This window comes from Euprymna scolopes, chromosome 11 (genome assembly GCF_053919585.1).
Source record: "Euprymna scolopes isolate OS-2025 chromosome 11, ASM5391958v1, whole genome shotgun sequence".
NCBI lineage: Eukaryota > Metazoa > Mollusca > Cephalopoda > Sepiida > Sepiolidae > Euprymna > Euprymna scolopes.
The window spans coordinates 78276254-78303225 of NC_136492.1; the positions used below are offsets into that span (position 1 = coordinate 78276254).

At 35.1% G+C, this 26972-nt stretch overlaps 1 protein-coding gene across 1 annotated transcript in view; it reads left to right on the top strand.

The window, feature by feature from the left end:
* The window catches only part of LOC145287925 (sodium/hydrogen exchanger 1-like), a 137188-nt gene extending 111595 nt beyond the window's left edge, over positions 1–25593 (top strand). Inside the window, exons 17-22 of the mRNA XM_080135877.1 lie at positions 495–584; positions 4525–4593; positions 15576–15682; positions 19132–19200; positions 22229–22376; positions 25356–25593. Coding sequence (XP_079992003.1) covers positions 495–584; positions 4525–4593; positions 15576–15682; positions 19132–19200; positions 22229–22376; positions 25356–25508 — 636 coding nt within the window. The 3' untranslated portion in view covers positions 25509–25593. The remainder of the gene's footprint in view (positions 1–494; positions 585–4524; positions 4594–15575; positions 15683–19131; positions 19201–22228; positions 22377–25355) is intronic.
* Positions 25594–26972: the final 1379 nt, after the last annotated feature.

Below are 26972 nucleotides of genomic sequence, written 5' to 3' on the forward strand. Positions count from 1 at the left end.
AAAATCTTTGGATTCGGCATTAAATAACCCGAAAAGGGTTGCTATGCCATAAAACAAAAACAACCAACCAACCAACGACATTACAGATTGTATAAAAATATATGGTTTATTATGAGTAAGTGAGGATACTGATATAACACACACAACAAAAGCTAATGGCAGGGAAAAAGGTATGATGTTCTGGTTTGGGGTAAATACGGTGTCTGGGAATAACGTAAAGTTAAAACGTTGGCTTGAAAAGGGACAATATTTTGATTTTGGGAGAAACAAGAGTTTGGGAAACAAAGCAAGTTGAAATGCTTATGGTGTGGGCATAAAAAAATGATATTTTGATGTGAACAAAGCAAAGTTTACAGGGATAGAAAAACTATTCAAAAAAGTAATTATCTTTTAGATATTTACCTTTTAAAACATTCTTCTTGTATAACTAAAAATGATAAGTGTTTTACTTCTTTAATTATAATTGTTTTGTCTTTTTTATTCTTTCATCGAAGGGAATCACAATTCGACCTTTGGTAAATATTCTGAAGGTTAAACTGGAAGAGAAATTGCAAAAGAATTTATTAACAACAATCAATAACAAAGTAAGTGAAAGGAAATGTTTTCTTTATGGTTGAATCATTTTTAAATAGATGTATTGAAACACTATTTGACGTAGCCATTTTAACCTCTGTAAACAAACATTCTTCTTTTAGCGTATAGATATTTCTTTAGGCATTTACAAAACATTAGATTTCAGTTTTTAATAAAACGAAAGAAAATTTCTCTCTCGCTCTCTCGCCACACACACCCACACACAAATTTTAAAGTTAGGATCATTTCTTGCACTAACGGTAAAATCAAAATTCCCTATTTCAAGATTTTTTTTACTTAATACAATATACGTACCATCTGTATTTATATATTGCTTATGTATATGCATTAGTGACATTTATAACTATAGCTAGGCCATCATCCATATGTAGTTCTATATCCTTAACGTTAACCACATCCTCTTCAGTAAGTTTATATAAAATAGAGTCCCACTAAATCAAACATTAAGCAGAAAAGGTGCGAGGGGGGAGCGCGTGGTTAGACGGTTAGTTGGTGAAGAAAATGGTGACATATGCGAGTCTCTCTCTCTCTCTCTCTCTCTCTCTCTCTCTCTCTCTGACTGACTGACTTTTTCTCTGTGCCAATTTTATTTATAATCACATTCTTTCCCATTGGAATTTTTAACATTTCCTTTTTCTATTGTCTCAACTGTTTGACCGATATCTGCTCACATATTTCTGGATCAAATTATGCATTCTGTTAGACAATAAGTAGGAATACTGAATTCTTAACATTCGAATCCATTTGCGTGTGTGCAGCTCATTGTTTTTTCCCCCGACATACCCTGCCAATATCACACACACACACTACAAGTTTACAGAATATATAAGAGGAGTATATAGATCAAATTCTCTCAGACCCTCAAAGTAATGCAAATTTAATTTTTTTACCATTATTTCTAAATTCATCCAAAAAGAAACAACCTAATTTTGTGATAAATTTATTTTTTTTAATATCCTTGGTTAATACATTTTCTGTGCAAGGAGAGATATTAAAAAATATTCCATATTTAAAGCTTTCAATAATTATTTTGAAGGTCCCAATTAAATCCTCCCCCATTCTCTTCTCTAGTAAAGTAGTTCAACCTAAGGAGTCCAAACTATTTTTCACAATTTCAACGTGGTGTTAGAAATTTGTTTACAAAATAGAAGCATGAATTAGTTTGTTGGGTAATCAAACCTAATGTAAAATCAATCTTGACTCTAAATGTCTTAAACAAATTTGCTTCATATTTGCTTCTAAGAATTCATGTTCAGCCGAATCAGATGGCTGGTTACTTTTAATGCATCTAAAACCAAGCTTCAATCTTTACATCATTAACACTCTGATCCCCATCTGGCATCAACTGAAATGAATGGCCCTCGTCTTGGGGAGGCTCCATGTTTTGACAAGCTTCTGGGCTTGACCTTTACTCCTGATCTGAAACAGAACACGTACATCAAATCTGTTGCCAAGGTCGCTAGGAAAATGGTGGGATCCTTCTGTTGATCCAGTAGATATATCACTACTGATGCAATTCATACCTATATAAGAGCCAGGTACGTCCAAGGATGGAGTACTGTTGCCACATCTGGGCAGGAGCTCTTAGAAAGATCTTATCTTGCCATGGCAGAGTTCAAAATAGACTTCGTAGCCTAGTAGGGGGATGCCCTTTTCTCTTCCCTGCAACCTCTTTCTCACAGAAGAGACGTTGTGAGCCTGTCTCTGTTTAATCGTTATTTTTATGGCAAGTGCTCGACTGAGCTTCAATCTATGGTACCCTCTCCCAAAATTTCACGTAAAACACTCGTCAAGCAGAAAACACTATCTATAATTTCCCTCACTCTTTATCTGTCTATAATTTCCCCCATTCTTTATCTGTACCTAACTAATCCTAATCGTAGATTCCATGAACAAAGTTTCTTTCTTAAAACTGCATACCTGTGGAACAGTCTTCCTTTTGCCAGCTTTCCAGCTGACTATAATATGGTCATCTTCATGTCCAACATAAACAAGTTCTTGATGAGCCGTTCCCCTTTAAGTAATCCAATTTATTAAATTTCCACTACTAATGATCACTACTATATTGTCCCACTGACTACAGTATACTCGTTAACCCTTATCCTGGAGTGGCCTCTGGGCCTTGATAAGTTGTGACTCCTACGTAAAAACAAAAAAGAAAAAATCATCTTAGATTATTTAAACTGTGCTTGTTTAAATGTTTCACAAAATCAGTGTTTTTATTTCTATATTCTCGTTCTAAAAACATAATGAATGCAAGTGTAACATCCTCTACACTACTGACTCCATATCAGAAGGTTGCGTGTTCAAATCACGTCGGGGTCACCAGCATAATGAAAAGCAATCAACAATAAGGGAACATGTTACGGGTACATTTAAGACATGAAATGAAGCACACTGAAACAGGATCATCTATATGTACGAGGAATATTTATTTACATAGAAAGGTTACGAACGTTACAGAGTGTTTGTGTGTTTATAAACTAGCATGCATGTAGAGTTCATCATAACATACGTTGGAAGTTCATTGTGTGTGTAAGAGTTTGTTTATAGGAGTTTCATTCTTATCTTGAGAAAGGTAAATGTCCTGTCGAGGCGTGGACATAATTTGCGTGCCACTTATACTTGAGGTTTGAATTGAAGGAACACATGTGTTGTCAGCTCGATGCCTCGAGTGGGAAGAGAAAAAAAAAGAGAGAGAGAAAACGGAAGAGGAAATGGAGAGCGCCACCTGCTGGGCAAACCGGAGGTTACCACAAGGGCGACAACTGATGTGTTGTTTAAAAGGTGTATGCATAGATGTGTGTGCGGTTTGTTTAAATGTATGTTAGATTAAAAAGGCATGTTCTTATAGGCTAACTCCCCCCACATTACTTACAGGCTAACTACCCTCACCTTCAACACTACTCAGCGGCTTATGCCTTATCCTGAACACCACTCATTAGCTAATTTCCTACAATGTTCACACTACTAACTAGTTCTGTCTCCATGCTACTCATCAGCGAACATCTATCACACTAATAAATGGCTAATTCCACCCAACCTCCGTAGTAATCACCAGATAATTTCCTCCACATTAATCCTAGGCTAATTACACTCAACATCCACACTACTAACCAGTTCACATCCTCCACTCTGATCACCAGATAAATCCATCACAATTGCTACACTTGTGACCAGCTTACTTACTCTTATACTTAACTAGTCTGAGTGCTCAGCGTTGCCCGGGTGTTTGGAGGTGTGTATTGAGCAAAAAAAAAAAAAAAAAAAAAAGTGGTAGTAGGCAGGCAGGCAGGTAGGTAGGCTCGAACCCGTGGAAAAGAACATAAAAAAAAAACCAACAAAAACGGAATGTCTTTGCTGTTATGCTCACCGGCAAACCGGAAGTGATGTAGGTTTAAATTAAGGCTAGTCAATCGAAAAGAGGGGATGACTTTTAAAAATATCGGCGGAAAAAAAGCAACCCCTTCCTGTAGAAAAGTGCCCAGTTGAGGATGAAGGAATTAATGTTTTTAGCAAATTTTTCGATTTTTGTCGTCCGAAAGGTCGAGCTCCAAAACGATACCAATCTCGTGAAAATCCATCGCCTCTGTTGAAAGTTTTAGGCAGACATACAAACAAACAAACATACATACATACATTTAAACAGACAGGTGAAGTTTATAAATACTTAATAACCAGCTAATTTCACCCAACGTCAGCACTATTAACAGACTAACTTTCTCTGCACTAATTACTTGCTAACTCTATTCAGCCATCCAACACTTCCACAACTCACCTGCTAACTTCCAGGGATGAACTTTATTCAATTACTACACTACTCACCAGCCAACTCTCTACGCTAGTTACCTCACCATCTGCCCATCCAATATTTACTTGTAATATTTCACAGAAAAATGCAAAATACTTCATTGTTTTTTCTTTTTCCAGTTAATTGATGAAACCCTGCAGTTGATGGAAAAAGTTGTTGGAAGACGTTCTGGCCATAACATGTGGAGGGTTAGTCGACTTCATTTGTTTACTTTATCAATATAGAACAGTGCTACTGCTACTATTACTATACATTTTATATTGTCTTATTCATTTCATAAAATTGCTGAATAATATGAAAAACAATAAAAATTTTAAACAGGTTTTGTTAATTCTAAACTCACAAAAAAATCCAGTATTTTACCACATCTTTCTTGTTTTAGCTTCTTTTTAAAATATTTTTCAGTCTCATTAAGAAATTATTTTTTAATTTCTAATTTCAGGCATTTGCTTTCTTATCTATATATTAATAGGATAGCGTGTGTGTTGTTTATTTTGTGTGTCATGCTAACATCCGGGTGACTGTTGTTTAATTGTTATGACCTTCCATTTCTTTTAATGAACAATTTTACCAAGATTTCTTCATAAGTTTTGGTTCCGGTTTTGATTATAGCTGATGGCACTTAAGTCATCTGTTTTTTTATAAATAATTTTATCAAAAATTCTTCGTAAGTTATGGTTTGAGTTTCTATTATAGCTGAAGGAACTCAAGTTATATATATATATATATATATATATATTGGTTTTGGTTTCGATTCAAGCTGATGCATTCAAGTCATATGGATATTGGATTTTTTTTTTTTTTTTTTTTGAAATCGCAACTTTATAATATATAAAAATCGATAGAACATTAATTCCATAATCATATATATGAAATCTGCAAAAATTAAAATATATTTCAGTGTACTTTATGATTGGGCTACGTCGGGCGTCCTTGATAGCTTAGATAAATACTTTTGCAGTTTTAACAAAAGAGCTACAATAATATCATTACATATGAAAGAGTCTGCTGTGAAATTTCCACAATGTAAAGTATCGACAAGACGACGTATATTTGAAAACCCTTGTTGCTGTGAATGTCTTGTTTAAGTAGCCCACTCTCGCATCTCATGTAAGTGGTTGAGTCTACTTCTAATAGGGTGTGATGCCAAGACCACTCCGGTCTTGTAACTAGGTGTCTTGGGTTCGATTCCACCTCTACATGCCCTCCCTTTTCCAGGGTCACAAGATACTCACGTTGCGGTCCAATGTTTTGAGGCTCTGGAGTAGTCATGCAATGTGCCCCATGTCGGTGGTCGCATCACCCGTCTGCTACGACACACTGGTTGGTCTTCCTCAACCTCCATCATCCCAGGAGATGCTGTGTCATCCATCTCCATCTGTTCTGGCAGAGTGTCGGATGTTTCAGGCTGGTGTTGATCCATATTAGTGGTGGACCATTCTCCTGGTATTTTGGGCCCTGTTAGGTTGTCTATGGTATCCAACATTCCTGAGAGCCCCTCAAGTATCGAGTGACAAGGGGTATCTACCACTGGGTTTATTCTCCAGAGATTGTGACGGGTTACCCAGTTACTCCCATCAATGCGTACATTATACTGCTGGTTACCCAGTGTTTCCACCACCCTTCCTGTCTTTGTCCATCAGTACAGGTATGGACCATCTTGGTTTTGGACCTGCACCATTTCCCCAATTTTCAATTCCTGAAGTGGGTGACTTTTTAAATTGTATTCCCTTTCATTTCGTAAGTGTCTTTTTGCCATCGCTGTTTCTCTATAATGACTGATTTCTCTCCAGCATTTATGGATTTGACATCGGTCCTGGAGCACTGGGAGATGGTACTTTATCATGTAATCGTAGAGCATTATTGCTGGAGACATATGTAGGTCTTGTACTGAGGTGTTGCGATGAGTCAGTAGGGACCTAGCTGCCCGGTTATGGCATAGGCGACTACAACTGTCCGTGCTATCAATAAGTATCCTTTTAGCTGTTTTAACGGCCAGTTCTGCTTTCCCGTTGCTTTGAGAGTAATATGCCGATGATGTTCTTTTCCTTATGCCCCAATTATCTAGGAACTAGTGATATTCACTGAAGTCAAACAGTAGTCCGCCATCGGTTGACAGTTCCTCCAGGATGCCGTATGTACAGAACCAGTTTCGTAGAGCATATTAAGTGGCCTTGGCATTCCCGGACGACATCAGAGTGACTTCTACCCATCCGGTGTATCTATCTGCATATACTAGGTAGTTCTTCCCTTGTAAATCAAAAAAGTCCATCACCGTCATTCTGAAATGGGAACTTGGGGTTTGAGGGCGGCATTAAAGATTCCCTGGGTTGTTACGGAGCCATTATGTAGCATACTTTGCACTGGGCCTGGGTCTGACGAATACTCGCGTCCCGTCCTGGCTAAAACAGCCATTGTCTGGCGTTTGCCAACATTCCATTGACACCCTGATGCACCGAATGGAGTGATTCCTGTACTTCCGCATGTAGTTTTCTGGGTATGATGATTTTATTTTCCATTATCGTTACCCCTTGCAAGCAATATAACTCATCTTTCATATGCCAAAACTGGCGAATTGTCTCTAGCAGTTCATGCCGAGATTTAAAGAAACTATTTTGTATGAATTCGGCAAGGGAATGGCATTCCTCACCAGTAGCAGCTGCAGCCACATTCCTGTCCCATGTTATTGCCCTTAATTTGGGGTCTTGCTCATAGGTGGAGTTAAATGATGTGCTTATGGCACTATCCATGGTTTGTGCGATGTCCTTTTCGTTTGCTTCCTCCTGGTGCCGCATTAAGTTTGCAAGGGAGATTCTTTATTCGAAATTTGTACATCAAAGACCATCCTTTGAAGTTGAACAGTCGTCAGTTCTTTATGTCCTCGAGAGCTTTCTCCAAAAAGATCTTCACCAAGGGCTTATGGTCCACAGTGACTAACAGCTCTGGGTATCCCAAAACGAACATTTGGCATGCTTCCAGTCTGTAGACTAATGCCAATGCCTCTCCCTCAACTGATATGTATTTGGACTCTGCGTCATTGGTGAATCTGGAACCAACCAGGATTAATCTCCAGTGCTCCACACCACACCTCAGTCCAGCTTTGGTGGCACAGTTGCAGTGCTTCTGAAAAAGAAAATATCCCAAGCGTGTCCTACCACGGCCATCGAGAGTAAGAAGAAGGCCTGTTAACTGAAAAATGCATGCAGGCAATGTAGGTAAGATTTGTCAGACTGTCAGTACTATATGAGGGACATTTGAAAAAGAGCAATAAAACATTTTTAAAAAGAAAAAGGAACACAGTTCGATTAATACTGAAACTGAACTTTATTCAATATAAAATATAAATATCTATATAAAATTAAGTAATTTTGAAGCAATATACAATTTAATACTGATAAAACTGAATTATGAAGTTAGGAAACAAAGAATTAAAAAACATATTACTAACCAACGATGAATAATTTTAAAAGTGAAAACCATCGATAAATAATTTTAAGAATGAAAACAAACGATAAAATACAAAAAATTGAAATCAAACAAATAATTTGAATACAAACAAACAAAAATTACTAGTGCAGAAATATTTTTTTAATTTGATTTAGAGAAAAATCACATGGGTTGAATGTAATATTTTTGGAACTTTAGATATTATTCGGACTAATGTTCTGATCTTGCGTGTTTATTTCACAACGTTTTATCATCGAATCTTGACTTCTTTATTACATCCTCAGGTCGAAAATGATGTTCACATTCCTAAAAATATAATTAAAGAAAACATTCATACCATAATGTAAACTATTGCTAAAATCTAAGAAAAGATAGTAAACAAACATTTACAATAATAATCACAGTGTAGTATCTGTTCTGATGCTACACTTCATTTGTTCTGTCCTCGGTCAGTGGAGGAGAAATCCTTCATGACCGAGACAATTTTTATTTTATTTTTGTTCCTATCCAGAGTGCCCGTTTTTGGGGAGCTAAATTTTCCCACATTAAAAACCGACCTTGTGTCTAACTGTGCCCTCATAGGGAGGCAAGTAAATAAATTTTAAAAAAATATTTTTGACAAATATTCTCATGTAAAAATTATTTGTTTATAATTCTAAAAAGAAACAATCAATTTTAATATATAACGCTTAGGCATGGCTAATTTCATTAATAGCCACAAGGTGAATAATTTTCAAACCGACTTTAGAAAAAATATAGAACTTTCAAATATTTGGACATACTCAATGAAAGGTTTTATTTATTATTAAAAAACATTTTGACAATTATTCTCATGTAAAAATTATTTGTTTATAATTTTAAAACCTAAAACAAAATTAAATTAAATTTTCAACCTTCCTTATAGGAAAATAAATAGTTAAAAATATCAACATAATATTTGCTGTATTAGCAATAAATAGTATTGTTTCTTTAATTTATATTAACAATGTTATCAAACGTTATGAAAGTACCTTAATTTATATTAATGTTATCAAACGTTATGAAAGTACTTGAATACAGTTCTAATTCAATACACGTTTAATTATTAACAAATAACATCACTTACTTTACTATATTTGGTTGGAATAAAATTTTCCCTTCTAATGGCACGTATCCAAATTGAGAAAGTTTAGGATAAGAAAATATATGTACTTTGGGGCCTTTTGGATAATTTCCCTGGCAATTTGTAACAACGCAAGAATACACCATGTTAGACAGCAAACTGAAAACTAGACGAAACTGCTGCTGATAGCCTAGATCATATCCCTACAAGTGAATCTGATAATGATGTCACGCTGTCATGTGCATCGGCCTTCTTTACTCTCGGTAGCCACGGTCCTACTGAAGTCCATCGACAAACAAGTTGATCTGTTCACTTCGAAGGTTCTTACACCATTCTCGAAATCGTCTGTGATCCTTCTTTTTGACTTTTTGAAGATTCGATCAAGTGTGCTGTCCCAGTAGAACTTTCGATTTTTTGTCTTCAGCAGCTCCTGGAACGGGGCCATTACTTTGGCCTGAGAAAAAGCATAGGCTACCTGGTTTAAGATTTCAAACAAGGATCTTATGTCAGTTATATTTTTTGGTGTCGAAAAATTCATATTACTTCAGTCATTTTTTTGGTGGGTTTTATCCCGTCTTCCATTATCAAGAACCCGGCAAATTCCACCTCTTTTTTTGCCAAGTGGAATTTCTGGGGGTTGAAGACGATACCATTTTTGCTGCAGTTATTTATGTACTCCATAGTATGCAAAAATGATGTTTCAATAGAGTCGTCCCATAGTATTGTGTCATCAATACATCTTGTTTTCCTGGGCATATCTACAGTGATATTTTCGAACCTGCGTGTATATGTGTCTCCTGACGCTTGGAATCCTTGTGGATTTTTTGATTTCTGGTCTGCTAGAGCATGTCTGTTCCCCAGTATCTGCGATCGCATCAATCCAGTGAGTATGGAGGCTAACTGATCCTATGAAGATGTGCCCGAATTCTGCATGGGCCTTTGGAATCGGAGTTATCTCTACCGTCAGAGTTGGTGCTGGATCAGCAGTACCTCTTTGGAACTTTTTGTTCCAAATAAGGTCCGACACAGCCTTTGGTTTTGTCAGGTTGGCTTCACTTCTCCTTTTTATCTGTCCATCTTAGCAAACCATCCGATTATGACCCTTTTTGTGTCTTTGGGTAGTGAAGGTTCTGGATTCTGCTTCAACCACTCCCGCTGTAGATCTGTTGCTGGACCCCTGCTTTGGTTTTCAGCAAACCCTTTTTAAATGTCCGGTCAAGCTGCAATTGTGACAAGTCATCTTTGCTGCTGGGCAGCCTCCTCGCCCTTTTAAGCCGTCAGGGTGTGAGCTCTTCCCACACCATTTACAGGGTTCAGTGTCTCTCGGGGTTGATACAGTCTGATTCTCCTGAGGTCGCTGCCTGTGGCCCAACTTCTGTATGCTCGTTGTAGTAGGGTATACACTACTGTGGAAATGGGGGGTAGACTTGTCTGTGGTCTGTAGGCTGACAAGCCTATTGAATTTTTCTTCCAGTGTCATGTGGCGCAGCCTCAGACAGCACCTTGCTTTGATGCTCCAGGTTTGTCAGCCCTGCCACCATTTATCCTATTACCATATCATTGGAGTAGCTGACTTTCCGACCGTATCCTATCCTGTTCAGACAAGTCACTGAAAAGTCACAGAATTTTGTAACTGATCAAAGTCATGCCACGAAGTGGGATTCTTGCCAGTACACTTCTTTGTGTAGGCTTCTGATGGCTACGAGCTTTATGTGATGTAACAGCTGTTACTCTGTGACGCAGTTCAGTATTTCTGCTCCTAAGATATCGAACAACAGCCTGTTTACTTCTTGGGCACAGACCGTTCTCAGCTCGTTTCTTTGCCAACCCACACATCTCCTTGTATCTATTCCAGGAGTCAATGAATATCGCCCAATCACCATCACTTTGGTTCTATGGTAGGTCTATCGAGTCTCCTTGTAAGTGACTTGCTCAGCTGTTTTCCGTCTCTTTGCAGGGCGATGTTCTCTTGCTGTAGCTCGAGGATCTGTCGAAGTAATGTCTGCCGTGCTTGTTCATCCATATTCCAACATTGTTTGTAGCAGGTTTCCTATATCAGCGACGCCATGTAAAGTATCGGCAAGACGACGTATATTTGAAAATCCTTGTTGCCGTGAATGTCTTGTTTAAGTAGCCCGCTCTCACCTCTCATGTAAGCAGGCGAGTCTACTTCTATGGAGGTGTGATGCCAAGATCACTCCGGTCTTGTAACTGGGCGTCTTAGGTTCGATTCCATCTCTACATACAGGTTCTGCTAGTAGTGAATAAATGAAATAGCTTTCTTACACACATACACATATATTCATGATTCTTTCCTTGTCTGTCTATTATATTTCTCAGAAACTACTGTGCTGATCTGCCTGAAATTTTGTCTGGACCTTTGTTAGGATAAGGTGCAGCGAACTAAGTATTATGCTATCTGCTTGGTGAATGGTTAGGGATAAATAGGTATTAGTCGCCACAATACCACATTTTCTCAAGAAGTTTGATATGAATCATTCAGGCAATAAAAAAACTGGCATTAAAAACGGGCAAAAAGTCTTCCGGCATTGTCCAGTAGTAAAATACGCTTAAATATGATATTTTGATTAATGCAGACTTCGTATTTGTGGACCATATCTCATCCCGGCTGTGCTATTAAAAAAATGCTCTGCCGAGGTTGCTCCAGTTCTGTCCAAACTTTACAATAAATGCCTTAACGAATCTTGTTTTCCCGACTGCTGGAAAACCGCCTCTGTGGTACCAGTCTTCAAGAATTCTGGTGAAAGAACTGACCCACTAAATCATCGCCCCATTAGCTTCCTCCCGCTTTTCACCAAAATATTTGAGTCCTTAGTTAATCAAGCCCTAGTCCAGCACCTAACAGCTGCTAAACTCCTGACTGACAAACAATATGGATTCAGGCAAGCCCGTTCAACAGCAGATATCTTAACTGTAGTTTCTGAACGTATATACCGTTCATTGGATAAAACAGGGGAGGGTAGAGCGGTGGCCCTCGATATATCTAAGGCTTTTGACAGGGTATGGCACGATGGTCTTCTAAGGAAAATTAGATCATATGGAATCACTGGAAGAATTCATAATGTAATTAAATCCTTCTTAAGTAATAGAAAAATCAAAGTTGTCCTCGACGGTCGTACATCCAAACAATACGACATAAATGCGGGAGTACCTCAGGGGTCTATCCTTGGACCTCTATTATTCCTGATATTCATAAACGACCTCCTTGATAAAATTGTTTCGGAGATGGGTATATTTGCCGATGACACCACTCTCTATAACAGATATGAGGGGAAAACAAATGAACACATATCCAAGGAAATGGCAGAAACACTAGAGGATGACCTCCAATCCGTAGTGGAATGGGGACAAAAATGGTTGGTCACATTCAATGCTGCTAAGACTAAGCTTGTTTCCTTCAATAACTACAAGAAACCTTCTCTACCACCAATAGCAATGGCCAAGAACACATTACCTGAAAGTACTTCTTTTAAATTCCTTGGCCTAACGTTTACAGGGAATATGAACTGGAATAGATACATTGAGAGCATTGCCAAGGCTGCTGCAAGGAAGGTTGGCTCCCTCTACCGTGCTAGAAAACTACTTACGCCTGACAGTATCCTATATCTCTATAAGGCAACCATTCGCCCATGTATGGAGTACTGTTGTCACATCTGGGCTGGTGCATCTGCTTCTTGTCTCTCGCTCCTGGACAGGGTTCAAAAGAGAGTCGCCAACCTGATAGGTCCTGAACTGTCATCTAGGCTTCAGCCTCTGTCCCATCGACGAGATGTTGCATCCCTCTGCCTGTTCTACAAATACTTCAATGATGAATGCTCTGACGAACTGCAAACACTTGTACCTCCCCGGCGTAACTACCCCCGTCAAACCCGACAAGCTACTAAGTCTCATCCCTTTACAGTAGAGATCCCTAGGTGCAAGAAAGCCTTTTACTCCAATAGTTTCTTCCCCAGAACTGCGGGTCTTTGGAACTCCCTTCCGGGATTTTGCTTTCCCAACTGCAACGATATGCAGAAGTTCAAGTGTAATGTCAACAAACATCTTTCTACTCATCTCCCTTCATAATGACCCCACTAATTAAGTCCCTGATAGTAGCCCCCTGCTTCAAAGTGGCACTGTGCCTTGTTTGAGGTGAAAATTGAATAAAAAAATAAAAAAAATTAAAAAAAATATAGTAATGATTTAAAAAGATAAAAAGAAATGACTCGTGTGCCACCACCGAGAATTGAAACCAAATGTTTAACTTATGATTTACTTTTTCCTTTGACATTAATACCGGAGCTATGAAGACATATTTGCTGTTAGGCTAAAAATTAAAACATGAACCAATAGCAATTACGTTATGTATGCATATTCATAATGCCGTTATTCGACTTTTACCTGGCAAATTCCATTTTTTTTTAAATTTTCACTTTTGCACTGATTTACCCTAGCTAAGCCACAAATATAAAATTTTGCATAGGTTCGAATACCCTCTATATTAAGTTTCATGTCTGTAGACCAAAAACTGACAGAAGAGTTTAGTAGGCAAAATATTTTAAACAAATATATATATGCATACATAAATATATAGAGAAAGAGGTTTGTGTTTACTATAACCTTTTATGCAAATATTATGCAAGTATAAATCATGTAGAATATCTGCATGAATATAATTACATGTAATAGTTAACTAAAGATCCCATAAGAAAATCAAAAAAACTAATAGGGAATTAATTAAAATGAATGTTTAAAAGAATAAGCAAATTAGCTAGATTTTTTTCAGATGAATGCAATTCCATGATCCATATATAACAAAGGTGTATTTTCTTTTTAAATAAATACAAAAAAGGGTTTTTAATATTGTAATGACATAGGTGGAAACGGGAAAAGAAATGAAAGAAAAGAGCAATAAATAAATGAATAAATATCTGCGAGTAGCGACCCCCCCCTTCTCCTCTAAATCAAACGCCAAAAAGGAACCAGTGACCAGATATGATGGACGAATCATCTCCGTACTGTTCCGAGGATAAAATAAAGGACTTTCTTTTGCTGGCCAAACTCTCATGAAAAGAAACTTAATATTCAACTGCCAGAAAAAAATAAATAAGTCGATGTGGAAGAGATATCCATGTGGAATGGTGTAAATGATGCCATCGGTGCAGGTACGGACCAACTTGGTTTTGGACCTGCACCATTTCCCCGATTTTCATGTAAATGATGCCCATTGCATACAAGTTTCGGGTCGATGAGATAATGTCGATGAATTGGAAAAAGCCTGGCGAAGACAAGACAATGTATCTGCGTTCACAGACTTTTAAAAATAATAGAAAAAAATAAATAAATAAAAAGCACGAAAGAGAGAAGCTACGCTGGCCATGCGACATATCATATCGGCAGTTAAGTACCCCATTTCTAATACCCCATCCATGTTTATATATGTTCTTTTGGACTATTATTCCAGGACAATATTCATGTCGAGTTGTTTTCACTCTATCCTTTTTTTTTTGTTTGATTTCATTTTTTTTTTTTGCTTAATTTCTCGTTTGCTCGACCTCACCCCAACCCATTGAGGCATTACATTAAATTTCAATCATATGTTTAATAAAGCCCTTATGATATTTTATCCACGTGTTGTCATTCTTGCTTTGCTTTTGAATTGTTCAAGGTTAAATGAGTTATCCATGAACCTTAGACAATGTGTCATTCTAGGGTGCAAATCTGCACCTGACACATTTAGATATTTTTCTTTTATTTTTATTCTGTGTTACGAGAATGTAGGCTGAAGCACCATTTTAGAGTCGAAGATTCTAATCAGGGGTAATCACTCCCACTAAACTTCTCTCAGCCCGTAACAATATGAATATCAATACATAAAAAAAAACAAATTTCTAGGAGTATATATATATATATATATATATATATATTTAAAGAATAAGGCACATTTTAAATTCTAAAACCCTTAACGTTTATTATCAGAAAAAACAATATTCGTGTTACTAATCTTTACATCAATAATACAGTATTATACCAGGTGTCCCAATAAGATGTATACACTCTTTAAATGACCATAAAACCAATATTTATTATAAGAAAGAAAAGATTCATACATCAAAATACTGTGAACAAATATAAAAACCAGTTAATTATCAAAAGTGTTCAAATTATTGGCTATTGTGGTCCATGAAACAGCTGACAACGTTCACTGATTAAATCGAAAACGTTCCTAATCAGTTCAATTGGTATGTTGACACATCTTCTTTCAATGGTTGCTTTCAGCTCATTCATTGTAGTTCGTTTTGTGGTGTGGACCCTGTGTTAAACATGCCTATACCCCCCCCCTAAAAAGAGAAAAATCCAGGGGGAGGGCAAATCCAGTGAGTGTGGATAGTACTTGATACTTCCTCTTCGTCCTAACTATCTGTTTTGCAGGTGACTATCAAGATATGCTCTTACGTTATTATGATAGTAAGGAAGTACTCCATCCTGCCGGAAGTGCCATTCTTTATTCCTGGGAACATGGCATAGCGTATTCATGTAGCAAGTTGAGATAATTTAAAGAGTGTATACATTTTATTGGGACACCCTGTATATACGTTTTCTTTTCTTTTTTTTTTCTAGAAAAGAGCTGAAGTGTTTGAATTGAATCACATTCAGTATTATCTTCTGAAATCTCCTCATTCAAGCGAATCAAAAATAGAGAGCGTCCATGAGAAAGTTGCTATGCGGTAAGCAAAAGGTTTTCTTTTGTTTTTTTGATAGCAGGTATTCTCATCACCCATGCAAAGGTTAAAGCCCACACCATATTCCATGTTTTCTCTGTCCTTTTAAATATAGTAAAAAAAAAAAAAAAAAAAACATGGGCGTTTGTAGAGCTAAAAATAAAAACTGGTAATGTATACAAAACTACAGTTTCTTTGATTTTTTTTTTTTTTTTTTTTTTTTGATGCAGTGCATCTTTGACTGAGATCAAAGCGTTAAATATTGTGTATAAGTCAACTAGTAATTGTTTAAAGATTTATGTTTGCCGAGAGGGTGTTGTTAAATTAGGCAGGACAGTAGGCAACGAGTCAACTGGTTGACCTTTGAGGTCATTGTTCTTCACTGGAAATAATGGCTAGAAGATGCGGTGTTAGACAAGATATAGAATTAAACAACTAATATAATTCTATGATTTTATATGAATATTAGTGGAATACTCACAAAGCATAATCCCTCCCCCTCCATCATTTTTGATGGAGAGTGTACACAAGTTTATATTATTGATCAAATGAGATTTTGAGAAAACATTTTATGTAACGATACCAACAGATGCAGTTAAAAATTTGACTGGTTTAATTTTATACACAACATTAACAAACAAGACTATTAATATTTTTGATCTGAGTATTGCTAAAATGGAGTTAGAATAATCCTAAAAAAAAAAACGTTATCATTAATAATTACAAATATTTATTTTGTTAGGATTTATCTTGACGAAATATTTTCCAGATTGTTGATACGAGACCATTTTTTTTATTACTTGTTTTTCAATAATTATATATCTTTTTATTCAACAGAAATACAATGAATCTAGCAAAGTTAATTCCGAGATTAATTTAAACACTGTATTCAAACACAAATTGTTTTTGTCATTTTATTTGTTCTGTTATTTTCTTTCTGTAATTTTTTTTCTCGTTTGAGAAGTCAGTGATTGTTCATTCCAGTGCAATTTCTTATTTGAAAAATAGCTCCAAAGATTGAACTCTTAATGAATAGGGACTGTGCTCTTGCAATTTATAAAGCTCATGGTCATGGAAGAACGCGAGAAAAAATCTTTTTAGACATGTAAAATTGTTTTATGTTGTTATTTCTGTTAAATAATTAATTAATATTTATAATTATTAATAAATATTAATTAAATGAGGAATCATTTTGAGTTAAAATTCAAGTTTCCTTGTTAAACGTGACATGAGGTCAAATTCAGTAGCCATTTTGTTTTGCTTTGGCTTATTAAAACTTTTCAAGCGTGATTTTTTCAATTCTGGATTTTAATGAAAATGATTCCTCATTTAGTAATATATATTGAAAACAAGGTAAAACTACTTTTAATGCCTCAACAGAATTTTTTTCTTGTGTTTTTCCATGATCGTGATCTTCATAAATTGGCGTAATTTTAGCACCATAGAAGTGTTCAAATTCAAAGTCAACAGATGCCTGTTATGAACCTTCTCTATTAATAGTAATTCAAGCTTAGTCCATCCCAATAATCTTCTCAAATTCATAAGGTTCTTCGGACCAAGTAAAGAATAGATACCCTGTAGCAGACGACACCGCCTGGCGGTAACAAGCGCACATTTCAACTAACACCGGTGATTCGACCTTGACATTGGCACAAGCACATGGCGTCGGTTGTTTGTAAACACGTCAAATAGCAAACATGCTCGAATATTCGCCAGCAATTTTCTTTTCTTTTTAATATATTTACAAAACTTTTGAAGATTTAAAAGAAAAAATATATATTTACAAAACATTTTTTTTAAGTAAGTAACAAAACGAACGTATTTAAATAAAAGATATTTAAATAAATGGGTGTCTTTCTGTTTCGGATTTTTGCGACCAAGATTTTTAAAACTTCGATTGTTTATACTTGTGATTTTATTATGCATAAAAATTGCCTCGGCCTAGAAGGATTTCTCCTTCACTGACCACATACATCGCACTTTAAATAAATATTGAATTATATTAAAAACGTACACAGAAAAAAATGGCTAAAACAAAAAATAAGGTGTTAAAGAATGAACCTTTTCTTTAATAAGTTTTATTCAAACAGTCTTTATTTGAACTTAATGGACTGCTTTTTCTTTTTTAATTTATTAACTGTTTTATTCTTTTTATCAAACAAAAATAGAACTTTTATAATGAAATATATATTATGGACTGTTTTTCAAACATCGAAATTTTAAAATTAAAGTTTTATTTAAAAAAAAGAAGAAGAAAAAAAGACGAGGTGTTTTTTCTTTTCGAGATATTTTTTTTTTTTTTTTCACCATTTATCACTTTGAAATTTTATTCATCAATGAAATGATAAAAATATAAAACTTTTCGTTAAATATATTTTTAAAAACTTATTATAAAATATCTATAAAAAACACGTCGTCGTCTTTTTTTTTTTTTTAAATAAAACTAATTTTAATTTTTAAATTTCGATGTTTGAAAACAGTCCATAATATATATATGTCATTATAAAATTTCTATTTTTGTTTGATAAAAAGAATAAAACAGTTATTAAAAAGTTCTGTAAATATATTAAAAACGCACTCAGAAAGACACCCATTTATTTAAATATCTTTTATTTTTAAAAAGTCTTGCTCGCGAATATTCGTCAAAATTTAATATTTAAAAATATTATTTTAAAAATATATTAGTTGTCGCTGAAGTTAATGTTTTAAACAATAATTAAATAAATATTGAATTGTCTTAAAAACGCACATAGAACTCCCCCCCGCCCCAAAAAAATACATCATACATAAAAATCAATCTTGGTCGCAAAAAATCCGAAGCAGAAAGACACCCATTTATTTAAATATATTTTATTTAAATACGTTCGTTTTGTTACTTACTTAAAAAAAAATGTTTTGTAAATATATATTTTTTCTTTTAAATCTTCAAAAGTTTTGTAAATACATTTAAAAAAAAAAAAAAAAGAAAATTGCTTGCGAATATTCGAGCATGTTTGCTATTTGGCATGTTTACAAACAACCGACGCCATGTGCTTGTGCCAATGTCAAGGTCGAATCACCGGTGTTAGTTGAAATGTGCGCCGGACACCGCCAGGCGACATCGTCTGCTACAGGGTATCTATTCTTTACTTGGTCCAGTTCTTCATCTCTCAACTGACAACCATTCTATCTTTATAGTTGTCTCTGTGGCGAAGGGATTGGAAGATACTACTCACATGAACAGCAGCGCTTCTATCTAGCCTATTAGATAATAGCATCAGGGAAAGAAAAAGAAAAGAAAAACTGAAGTTTTTAGATGGATCATTTATATACACATGGCATTAATTTGCATATGAGGGGAATTACAGCTTTAAGAAGGACGAATCGGAATCAGACATCAGAATTATCGTTTATGTTAAAAGGAGTTGCAGCGTTAGTAAAAAGGAGTTCTGACATTTTTTTTTTTTCTTTTACAGAGCCATGCATGATTTTCTGCTTTCCCTACACTCACCCATTCCATCAACAAATACAGATATACACAATCGGTAAGTAATTCTTTGAGACCGCATTCTCTTCTTTCTCTTTTGTATGTACTAATTGTCTTTTTCTTTATCATAGATGCTTATCTGCAATAAAGAGATCGGTAAATTCATGCATACAAAACATTGGGTTCCATTTTTCATTTCGTTGACAACTGGAAACAATGCCAAGATAAGCGGAGAGCACATATAGCACTTGGAATTCCCAAATAGCCACCATTTTAGTACTGACCAGGTTCAATGTTGCTTAACGTTGGTGATATGATGAGAACTGGTGTGTCAACATGATTATGCCGTATACACAATCAATAATCAACGTTCCCATCAACGATCGATTTTTATCGGAAAGCATGCTCGCATGATGAAGAGTTTCTAGTGAAGCAAGGATTGAACAACAACCAATGGAATAGCAAGAAGAAATCCAAGATAACTAGAAGCAATGTTGGGATAAGAGAAAGACTGGCGTTATTTCAGAGCTTTCATTCTCAAAGGCTCCTCAAAGTTTATCCTACTATGCATAGATAGGTGTGTATTAAAAAACTTTACTTTAAACCATCCCCTATTTCCAAACTTATTGTACTTGGTATTCTTAAAATTAACCACCTAAGTACTGACTTATCTCTGGTCATTTTTCGTTGAAAACTAATTGTGGCAAAATTTTTATAGGCCTGATACGCTTCCTGACACTAACTCAGTGTGGTGATGAAGACTAGCATTTTTATCAAGACACTATCTATAGGTGATTACTCACCAAGGTTAAAGAGCACTTTACCATTTATTATTATTACTAGCGGGGGGGGGGTAACCGGCATTGCCAAGGTTTGGAGAAGTGTGTGTGTGTGTGTGTAGAGGAGTTAAAATAAAAGTAAGAAGTCCGGGTGGAGAGCGGTGTTAAAAAAGGTGTGGGGGTAGTTAAAATAACAGTAGGCAGACCGGATTGAGAGAGAGGTAAACAAAAAAAAAAAAAGTGGTTGCAGCGAGGTGGGAGGGGGGTACCTGGCGTTGTCTGGGTGTGTGTAGGTGTTGTAGTAAAAAAAAAAAAAACCCGGGTGGAGAGAGGTGTTAAAAAAAAAAGAAGTGGTAGTTCGGGGAGGGGTGGGGTCAAAACAGTCGGCAGCCAATGTGGAGAGAGAGGTGTTAAAAAAAAGGTGGTAGTAAGCAGGCAAGCTTGAACCTGTGACGCAAAGGCGGAAAAGAAAGTAAAAGAAAATCTGACATCATAGCAATGCTCTATGACGCGATCGGAAGTTCAGAACGTTGAAATTAGGCAAAGTCAATTCAACCGATACGATGACTTGCAAAAAATAAACCCCTCCTTGTAGAAAAGTGCCCAGTTGAAAGTGAAGAAATTAATGTTCTTGACCAATTTTTCGATATTTGTTGTCTGAGACATTGAACTTCAAAATGATACCGATTTCGTGAAAATCTGTCGCCTCTATCAAAAGTTTTAGGCAGGCATACATACATACATACATACATACATACATTTAAACAAACAGGTGAGATTTATATTATAGATTAGCCTGGGTGTTTGGAAGTGTGTGTTGAGCAAAAAAAAAAAAATAAATAAATAAAAAAATGGTAGGGGGAAGGCAGGCTCGAACCCATACTGTGAAAGAGGAAAAGAACGTGAAAAAACGTGATGTCTTTGCTGTTGCGTCCATCACCAAACCAGAAGTGGCGAAGGTTTATATTAAGGATAGTCAATCGAAAAGAGGGGGTGATTTTCGAAAATATTGGTGAAAGAAAACGACCCCTCCCTGTAGAAAAGTGCCCAGTTGAGGATGAAGAAATTAATGTTTTTATCCACTTTTTCGATATTTGTCGTCTGGAGCGTCGAGCTCCAAAACGATATAGATCTTGTGAAAATCTGCCGCCTCTGTCGAAAGTTTTAGGCAGACATACAAACATACATTTAAACACACAGGTGAAATTTATATTATAGATCATTTGTACTCACTTCACAACAACAAGTAGTGGTAGTGGTGTCTTTATTATTATTATTATTATTATTATTATTAATACAACAACAATCGTTCCTTGAGTGGTGTTGATACAATACTTACACATGTCATTTTTCATCTTTATCCAACTTCTACTACTTTATTTAGCATGAAGAAATATATTGATTTTTTTTTAAAGAAATATGCTATTTATGAGGGTAAATAGCTACATAGAAATTGTTTTCAAACAAAATAATTTGCTTAGAACTAATGTCAAATACCATTTACGTCTAGTTTTTTTGCAGATTATCAAAACAAAATCAGTTTTTAAACAAATATATTTATGTCACGTGTTTTTTTTTTTTTGTTACATTATGTTTATTTCTTTACAAAAATGTATCCAATCTTACTTGCTTAAGATTCAAATTCGGTTACTGATATCATAAAAACTACTATCTTAGTAATGACTGATATCATAAAACTACTATCTTAGTAATGTCTATTTCTTCTGTTTTTGTCAAGATATCATATTTTTATTTTCCTACGAACATAGAAACTTGATAAACATAACTTTTTCATAGTATATAGATTATTATTTGTGCACACTGGGTGTTCTCAAACAGGCCTTTATCAGAGATTACTCACTGGCAACAACTGATGATGTTCTCTGGAATCTGAGTGACAAGTTTCCTCATATTTTTAATTTTCTTCACCTCTTGATAATCTTGGAAAATGATTCTGTGTTATCGCAAAAGCCACTTACCATCGACTTCAGGCAATGACTATTGGTATTTATTGAAATTTGGGTGGTAATAAGCCTCTCCACGATCCCAGTACTCTTCAGTGGAGGTCTGGTTAGTGCTCTCCCTTCTGATCATTCACACCCATTTTGTGTGGTATCAGCCGAAGTATTATTATTATTATTTTATTCCCTCCCTTCTACGGGGTCATCATATAACAAAAATACCTTCAGATTCATTTAGAAAAATTTCCATTTTTATCAATGACTTAAAACAAATGGATTTTATCGACTTGGTGAAGTTGACTTTAATTCTGACATTAGTTTTCTTTTTTTGATTCTATATTTTCAGGTTGCCACTTTCCAATTCAAGAAGCAGTGTACTAAGTGATCATTTCTTCAGAACTCGGTTCTCCTCAATACAAGAACTTCATGTACACAGACTTTCGAATGTGTTTCAACCGAATCAACCCCAAAGACACACACCTGCTTTTCGACAGGTGAGAATATTTCTTTCTAATTTTCATTGAAGCTTGTAGAGAAAACCAAATTAACTTTCACAATTGATTGTCATAGATTATGGAAACAGACTTTGTCTTTGGATGGAAATGTGATATATGTCTGTAACCAAACCTATGTCATATTTTTCGATATTATGTCACATTCTAAAATTTATTTTCTATTATAATGTTAACACTACTATTACAATCTATGCAAACTTTGGGATGGTTTCCATTTAAAATATGCATTATTAATATGCAAAATGTATTATCTAATTCATAAAGAAATGTGGTTTGGATTTTGGACTTCAGACCTAAATAGGATTGCATCTGACAATTAGATATTTGATTCTGCTTGGTCAATGAAGGAAAGAATTTTTCAATCCATGTTTTTTTACATAATGAAAAAAGAATTCCAAGCGATACCATAGATTCCATACAATATCCAACCAAATACATTTCTCAATATTATGTCATATTCCGTAATTTATTAATGTCTGTACTATTATATAAAAGGAACTGTGTTCGAATTCGTCCCTTATGGACTCATAAATGGCTTGACTGATGTTTTTGAAATTCAACATAAATGTACTTCATGTGCCTGACAGTGTTCTAAGTTAGGTTTTGTATCTGAATGTCTTTGATAAGTATCGATAGTCAAAAAAATCTGATGACAGAAAAAACAGGCGATTTTGTTTTTTGTTTATGATGTAAGCTAACCTTTCTTTTTAGGGCTTTAGTGAAAAATATCTCCATTTTCACCAATTTTCCCGGTCAGAATAAGTATTTTTTGAAAGTAAATAAATAAAATGCATAAAAAATATGAGACAAGGATTATGAAGAAGAAATATTAAGTTAGAATCAAATATTGATCTGTCAGATACAATCCTATTCAATTTTTAATTTTATATTATATTATATTAATTTTAAATTAAATTATATTAATGAATATAGTTATATCAATATAGTTCTCAATATACATGAGGACATTTATAGACATGATGCCTAGTAGAAACTACTAGTCACACTACATTGTTGATCTCATGTCTTCAAACTTAAATAGATGTATAGATGACAAATGTAAATCATTTCTCAACTCCAAACTTAAGTTTTAAAGATGTAAAAAATTTGTTAACCTGAAAAAAACTAGATAGCTATAAATTGTAAGAGAAGACACTTTACCCTGAGCGAGTCACTTATATAAAATATTTTACATGCTTAAAACTACTTTTAAAAAAATGTTACATTTGAAACAACTTGAGGAAAAGAACCAAGTTAAACGACTGATCTATCCATTTCAAGAATAATGGACTTACCCAAAGACAATAAACATAGTTACATATAAATGTTGAGGCAGAAATTCATGGCAGTATTTCTGTAATATAATTTTGCTAATGCACTTTTTGTTAATTATACCACCATATTTTGTCTTATTATCGGCATACAAAGTCACAATGAATAGTTAAGGAACACTAGCATTAATAGGAAAACAGTTATTCGTAAGCTTAGATCAGAAAGAAAATGTCTAATAATGTCAAGAACTTTACCACTTATACCATAGCCTCAAAGTTTATGAAGAAGACCAGGATGCCACACTGTTGAACGCCTTCGAAATATCAAGCATAATGACCCTTCTCTCCTGAAGGATTTGTAAACCAATAGATCCATTCAGTTACCACAGTTAATAGATCATCTGTTGAATGAAAACCACCAAAGCCATACTGAACATCACTAAAGAACCACAGACTTTCTAGAAAATGAACAAGCTCTCAAAAACTTTGCTAACAATAGAGAGAAGACTAACAGAACCATATTTATTTGGGTCAGATTAATCAGCAGCCTTTTTAAAGATAAGGACAACAGAACTCCTTCCAACAAGAAGTGAAACAGAACTGAGACAAGCAAAGATTGAAGGATTTTGAAAGGATAGAAGAAAGTTCAAGAACACAACATTTGAAAACAACAGGAATTAAATCAGAACATGAAACTTTAGACTGGTCAAGACCAGCAAGAATTCTAGCAACTATCTTTGGAGTAATAATTACAGAATCAAGAGACTTATCAGTTTTCAAAGGAAAATTCAAAAGAACAGTACGAGAGAGAAAAATTGTCAGCAAAAAGACAAGCAAAGAGATTAGCCTTATTCTTAGAATATGAAATGACCTAGAGACCATTAAAGAAGAGGAATAGCAGACTTTTCACTATTAATGACCCTATTATATATTTTCCATTTTGAGATGAGATAGTTAAGAATCCTTTGAGAATAGCTAGACTTAGTCTTAGCTTTAGAAATTGCTCTCTTGCAGGACTTGCTAACTATTCTGAAGGATTGTCTAGACGCCTCAGAACCATCACGACAATACTGACTGAAGTAATGATTGCGATGGGCAATGGTAGAAGCACAAACAGATGAAAACCAGGGAGGAGGTTGAGTTTTGGTTTGAAACTGCAGATAGGAATGAAGGTGTCAATTTCAACAAAAATGGAGCCGTTAACCTCCTTAGCAGCATCATTCAGAGATATACCAAAATAAGACCCCATGGAACAGTAAATATCCCAATCAGCCTTATTATTAAAATTTTCAAATTAGCCTTATCAAATAATGCTTTTAAAGATGTGACCAACTTCCTATTCAAAATTTGTGCCAAGTGTGCATAAACATATCGATTTCAAACTTTACAACAACTGTCAATAACATTGGACATATACGTTTTTCCTCGAGGAGCCACCAGAAAACTGAACAGAAAGTTTTATTTGGGGGAACAAAAAAATGATTTTATTCATTTAATAGAAAATTATATTTTCTGTTTAGAAAAGTTCAACAAAAAAATTGTAGCAGCAGTCCAACAAACACGTGCATCAAAATCCAATGTAAACCAACAAGGTGACAAGTGATATCGTTATTTTGTTTATTGTGATAGCCTTCTATTACTCATCTATAAATAAGTTTAAATTTAATTTCTTTTTATTTCTCTTCAGAATTACGCTATCGAGAATCAAGGTTTTCAGGAGACGGAAGACAGCAGTGCAGATGCTTTCCATAATCGATCTCGTTCGCTAAACTCAACTAATCAGAGAAAGCAATCAAAAACGGCCAACCCAAACAAAAAAGCTTCAGCGACACAATTATAAAAAAAAAAAATTGATAACAAGAAACAATCAATTTTTACATATTTTTTAAAACATCACATAATAAAGATTGAAAACTAAAAAAATATTCTATTTGTGTTGCTTGTTTTCTTTTTTTTTTTTTGTCAAGTTTTAGTTTTATATAGCTTTGAGTAGGTCTTATTTTAATTAATAATCTCATTTCAACTTTAACAAAACATCGACAAAGTAATAAATCTTATAAATTCTCTTGAATATTCATCAGATAGATCTGAAAAATGTCCTCCCAACTTAATTATATACCATTATTTCAGAATTATCAGTTTATTCCTAAAATGATTTAAATTAAATCTATTTATAACCTTGTGGTACTATTGCTTGACAAACTCCACAGACAAAAGAGTGCAACTTAGTATCTCCACATACTAGGGATGTTTCTGGAAAGGTTGTTACATTCTCGTATAGCACTTACTAGCTTCCAGAGGTGAAGGGGATATGGTATGCCTATCCCTGTTAAATGAATTGATAGCGTTCATTGCGGAGTCGGAGTCGAAAAGAGTTGAAGGTTTTAGCTAGAGTCGGAGTCGGAATTTTTAAAGTCCAATCAACTTCTTTTTTTTTTTTTTTTTTTTTTACATGGTTTTCCTGTTTGGTTTTACCAGTTTTTCTTTTTGCTTTATTACATTTTTATTCCAAACAAGGCACATTGCCACTTTGATGCACTGGGTTACTATCAAGGACCTAAGTTGCAGGGGTACTATGTAGAGAGTTTAGCAGTAAGGTGTCTGTTCGCATTACACTTGGACTTCTGCATGTCAGTACAGTTGGGGAAGCAGGAAACCAGAAGAGAAATCCAAAGTCAAGCAGTTCTGGGGAAGAAACTATTTGAGTAGAAGGTTTTCTTATATCTAGGGATATGTAGGGATGGGATTTGCTGCTTGTTGGGTTTATTTAGGGTATTTTTGTCGAAGGGGTACAAGGGCTCGTAGTTCATCAGAGCTTTCACCATTAAAATACTTGTAAAGAGAGATGCAACATTTCATCGATGGGACAGGGGCTGAAAATTTTTTTTTTTTTTACATAGAGGTTACCACTTATCAAGGCCCGGAAGCCACTCGATGATAAGGGTTATTGCATGCACAGTAATCAATGGGATAGTATCGTAGTAATCGTTAGTATCAGAGATTTAATAAAGTATCTTACTGGGGGGGAGCGATTCATCAGGAATTTGTTTATGTTGGACTTGAAGATATCCAAGTTGTAGTCAGGTGGGAAACAGGCAAACAGAACAGAGTTCCACAGGTGTGCACTTCTACGAAAGAAGCTTTAGTTATGGAATCTACACTTTGATTAAGGTACAGACAGTGGTTTCAGCTAGATGGGTATTTTTCATGAAAGATTGGCAAGGGGGGACGAGAGATTGGAGCTCAGACGAGCACTTGCCATGGAAATAACGATAAAACAAAGACAGGCTCGCAACGTCTCTTC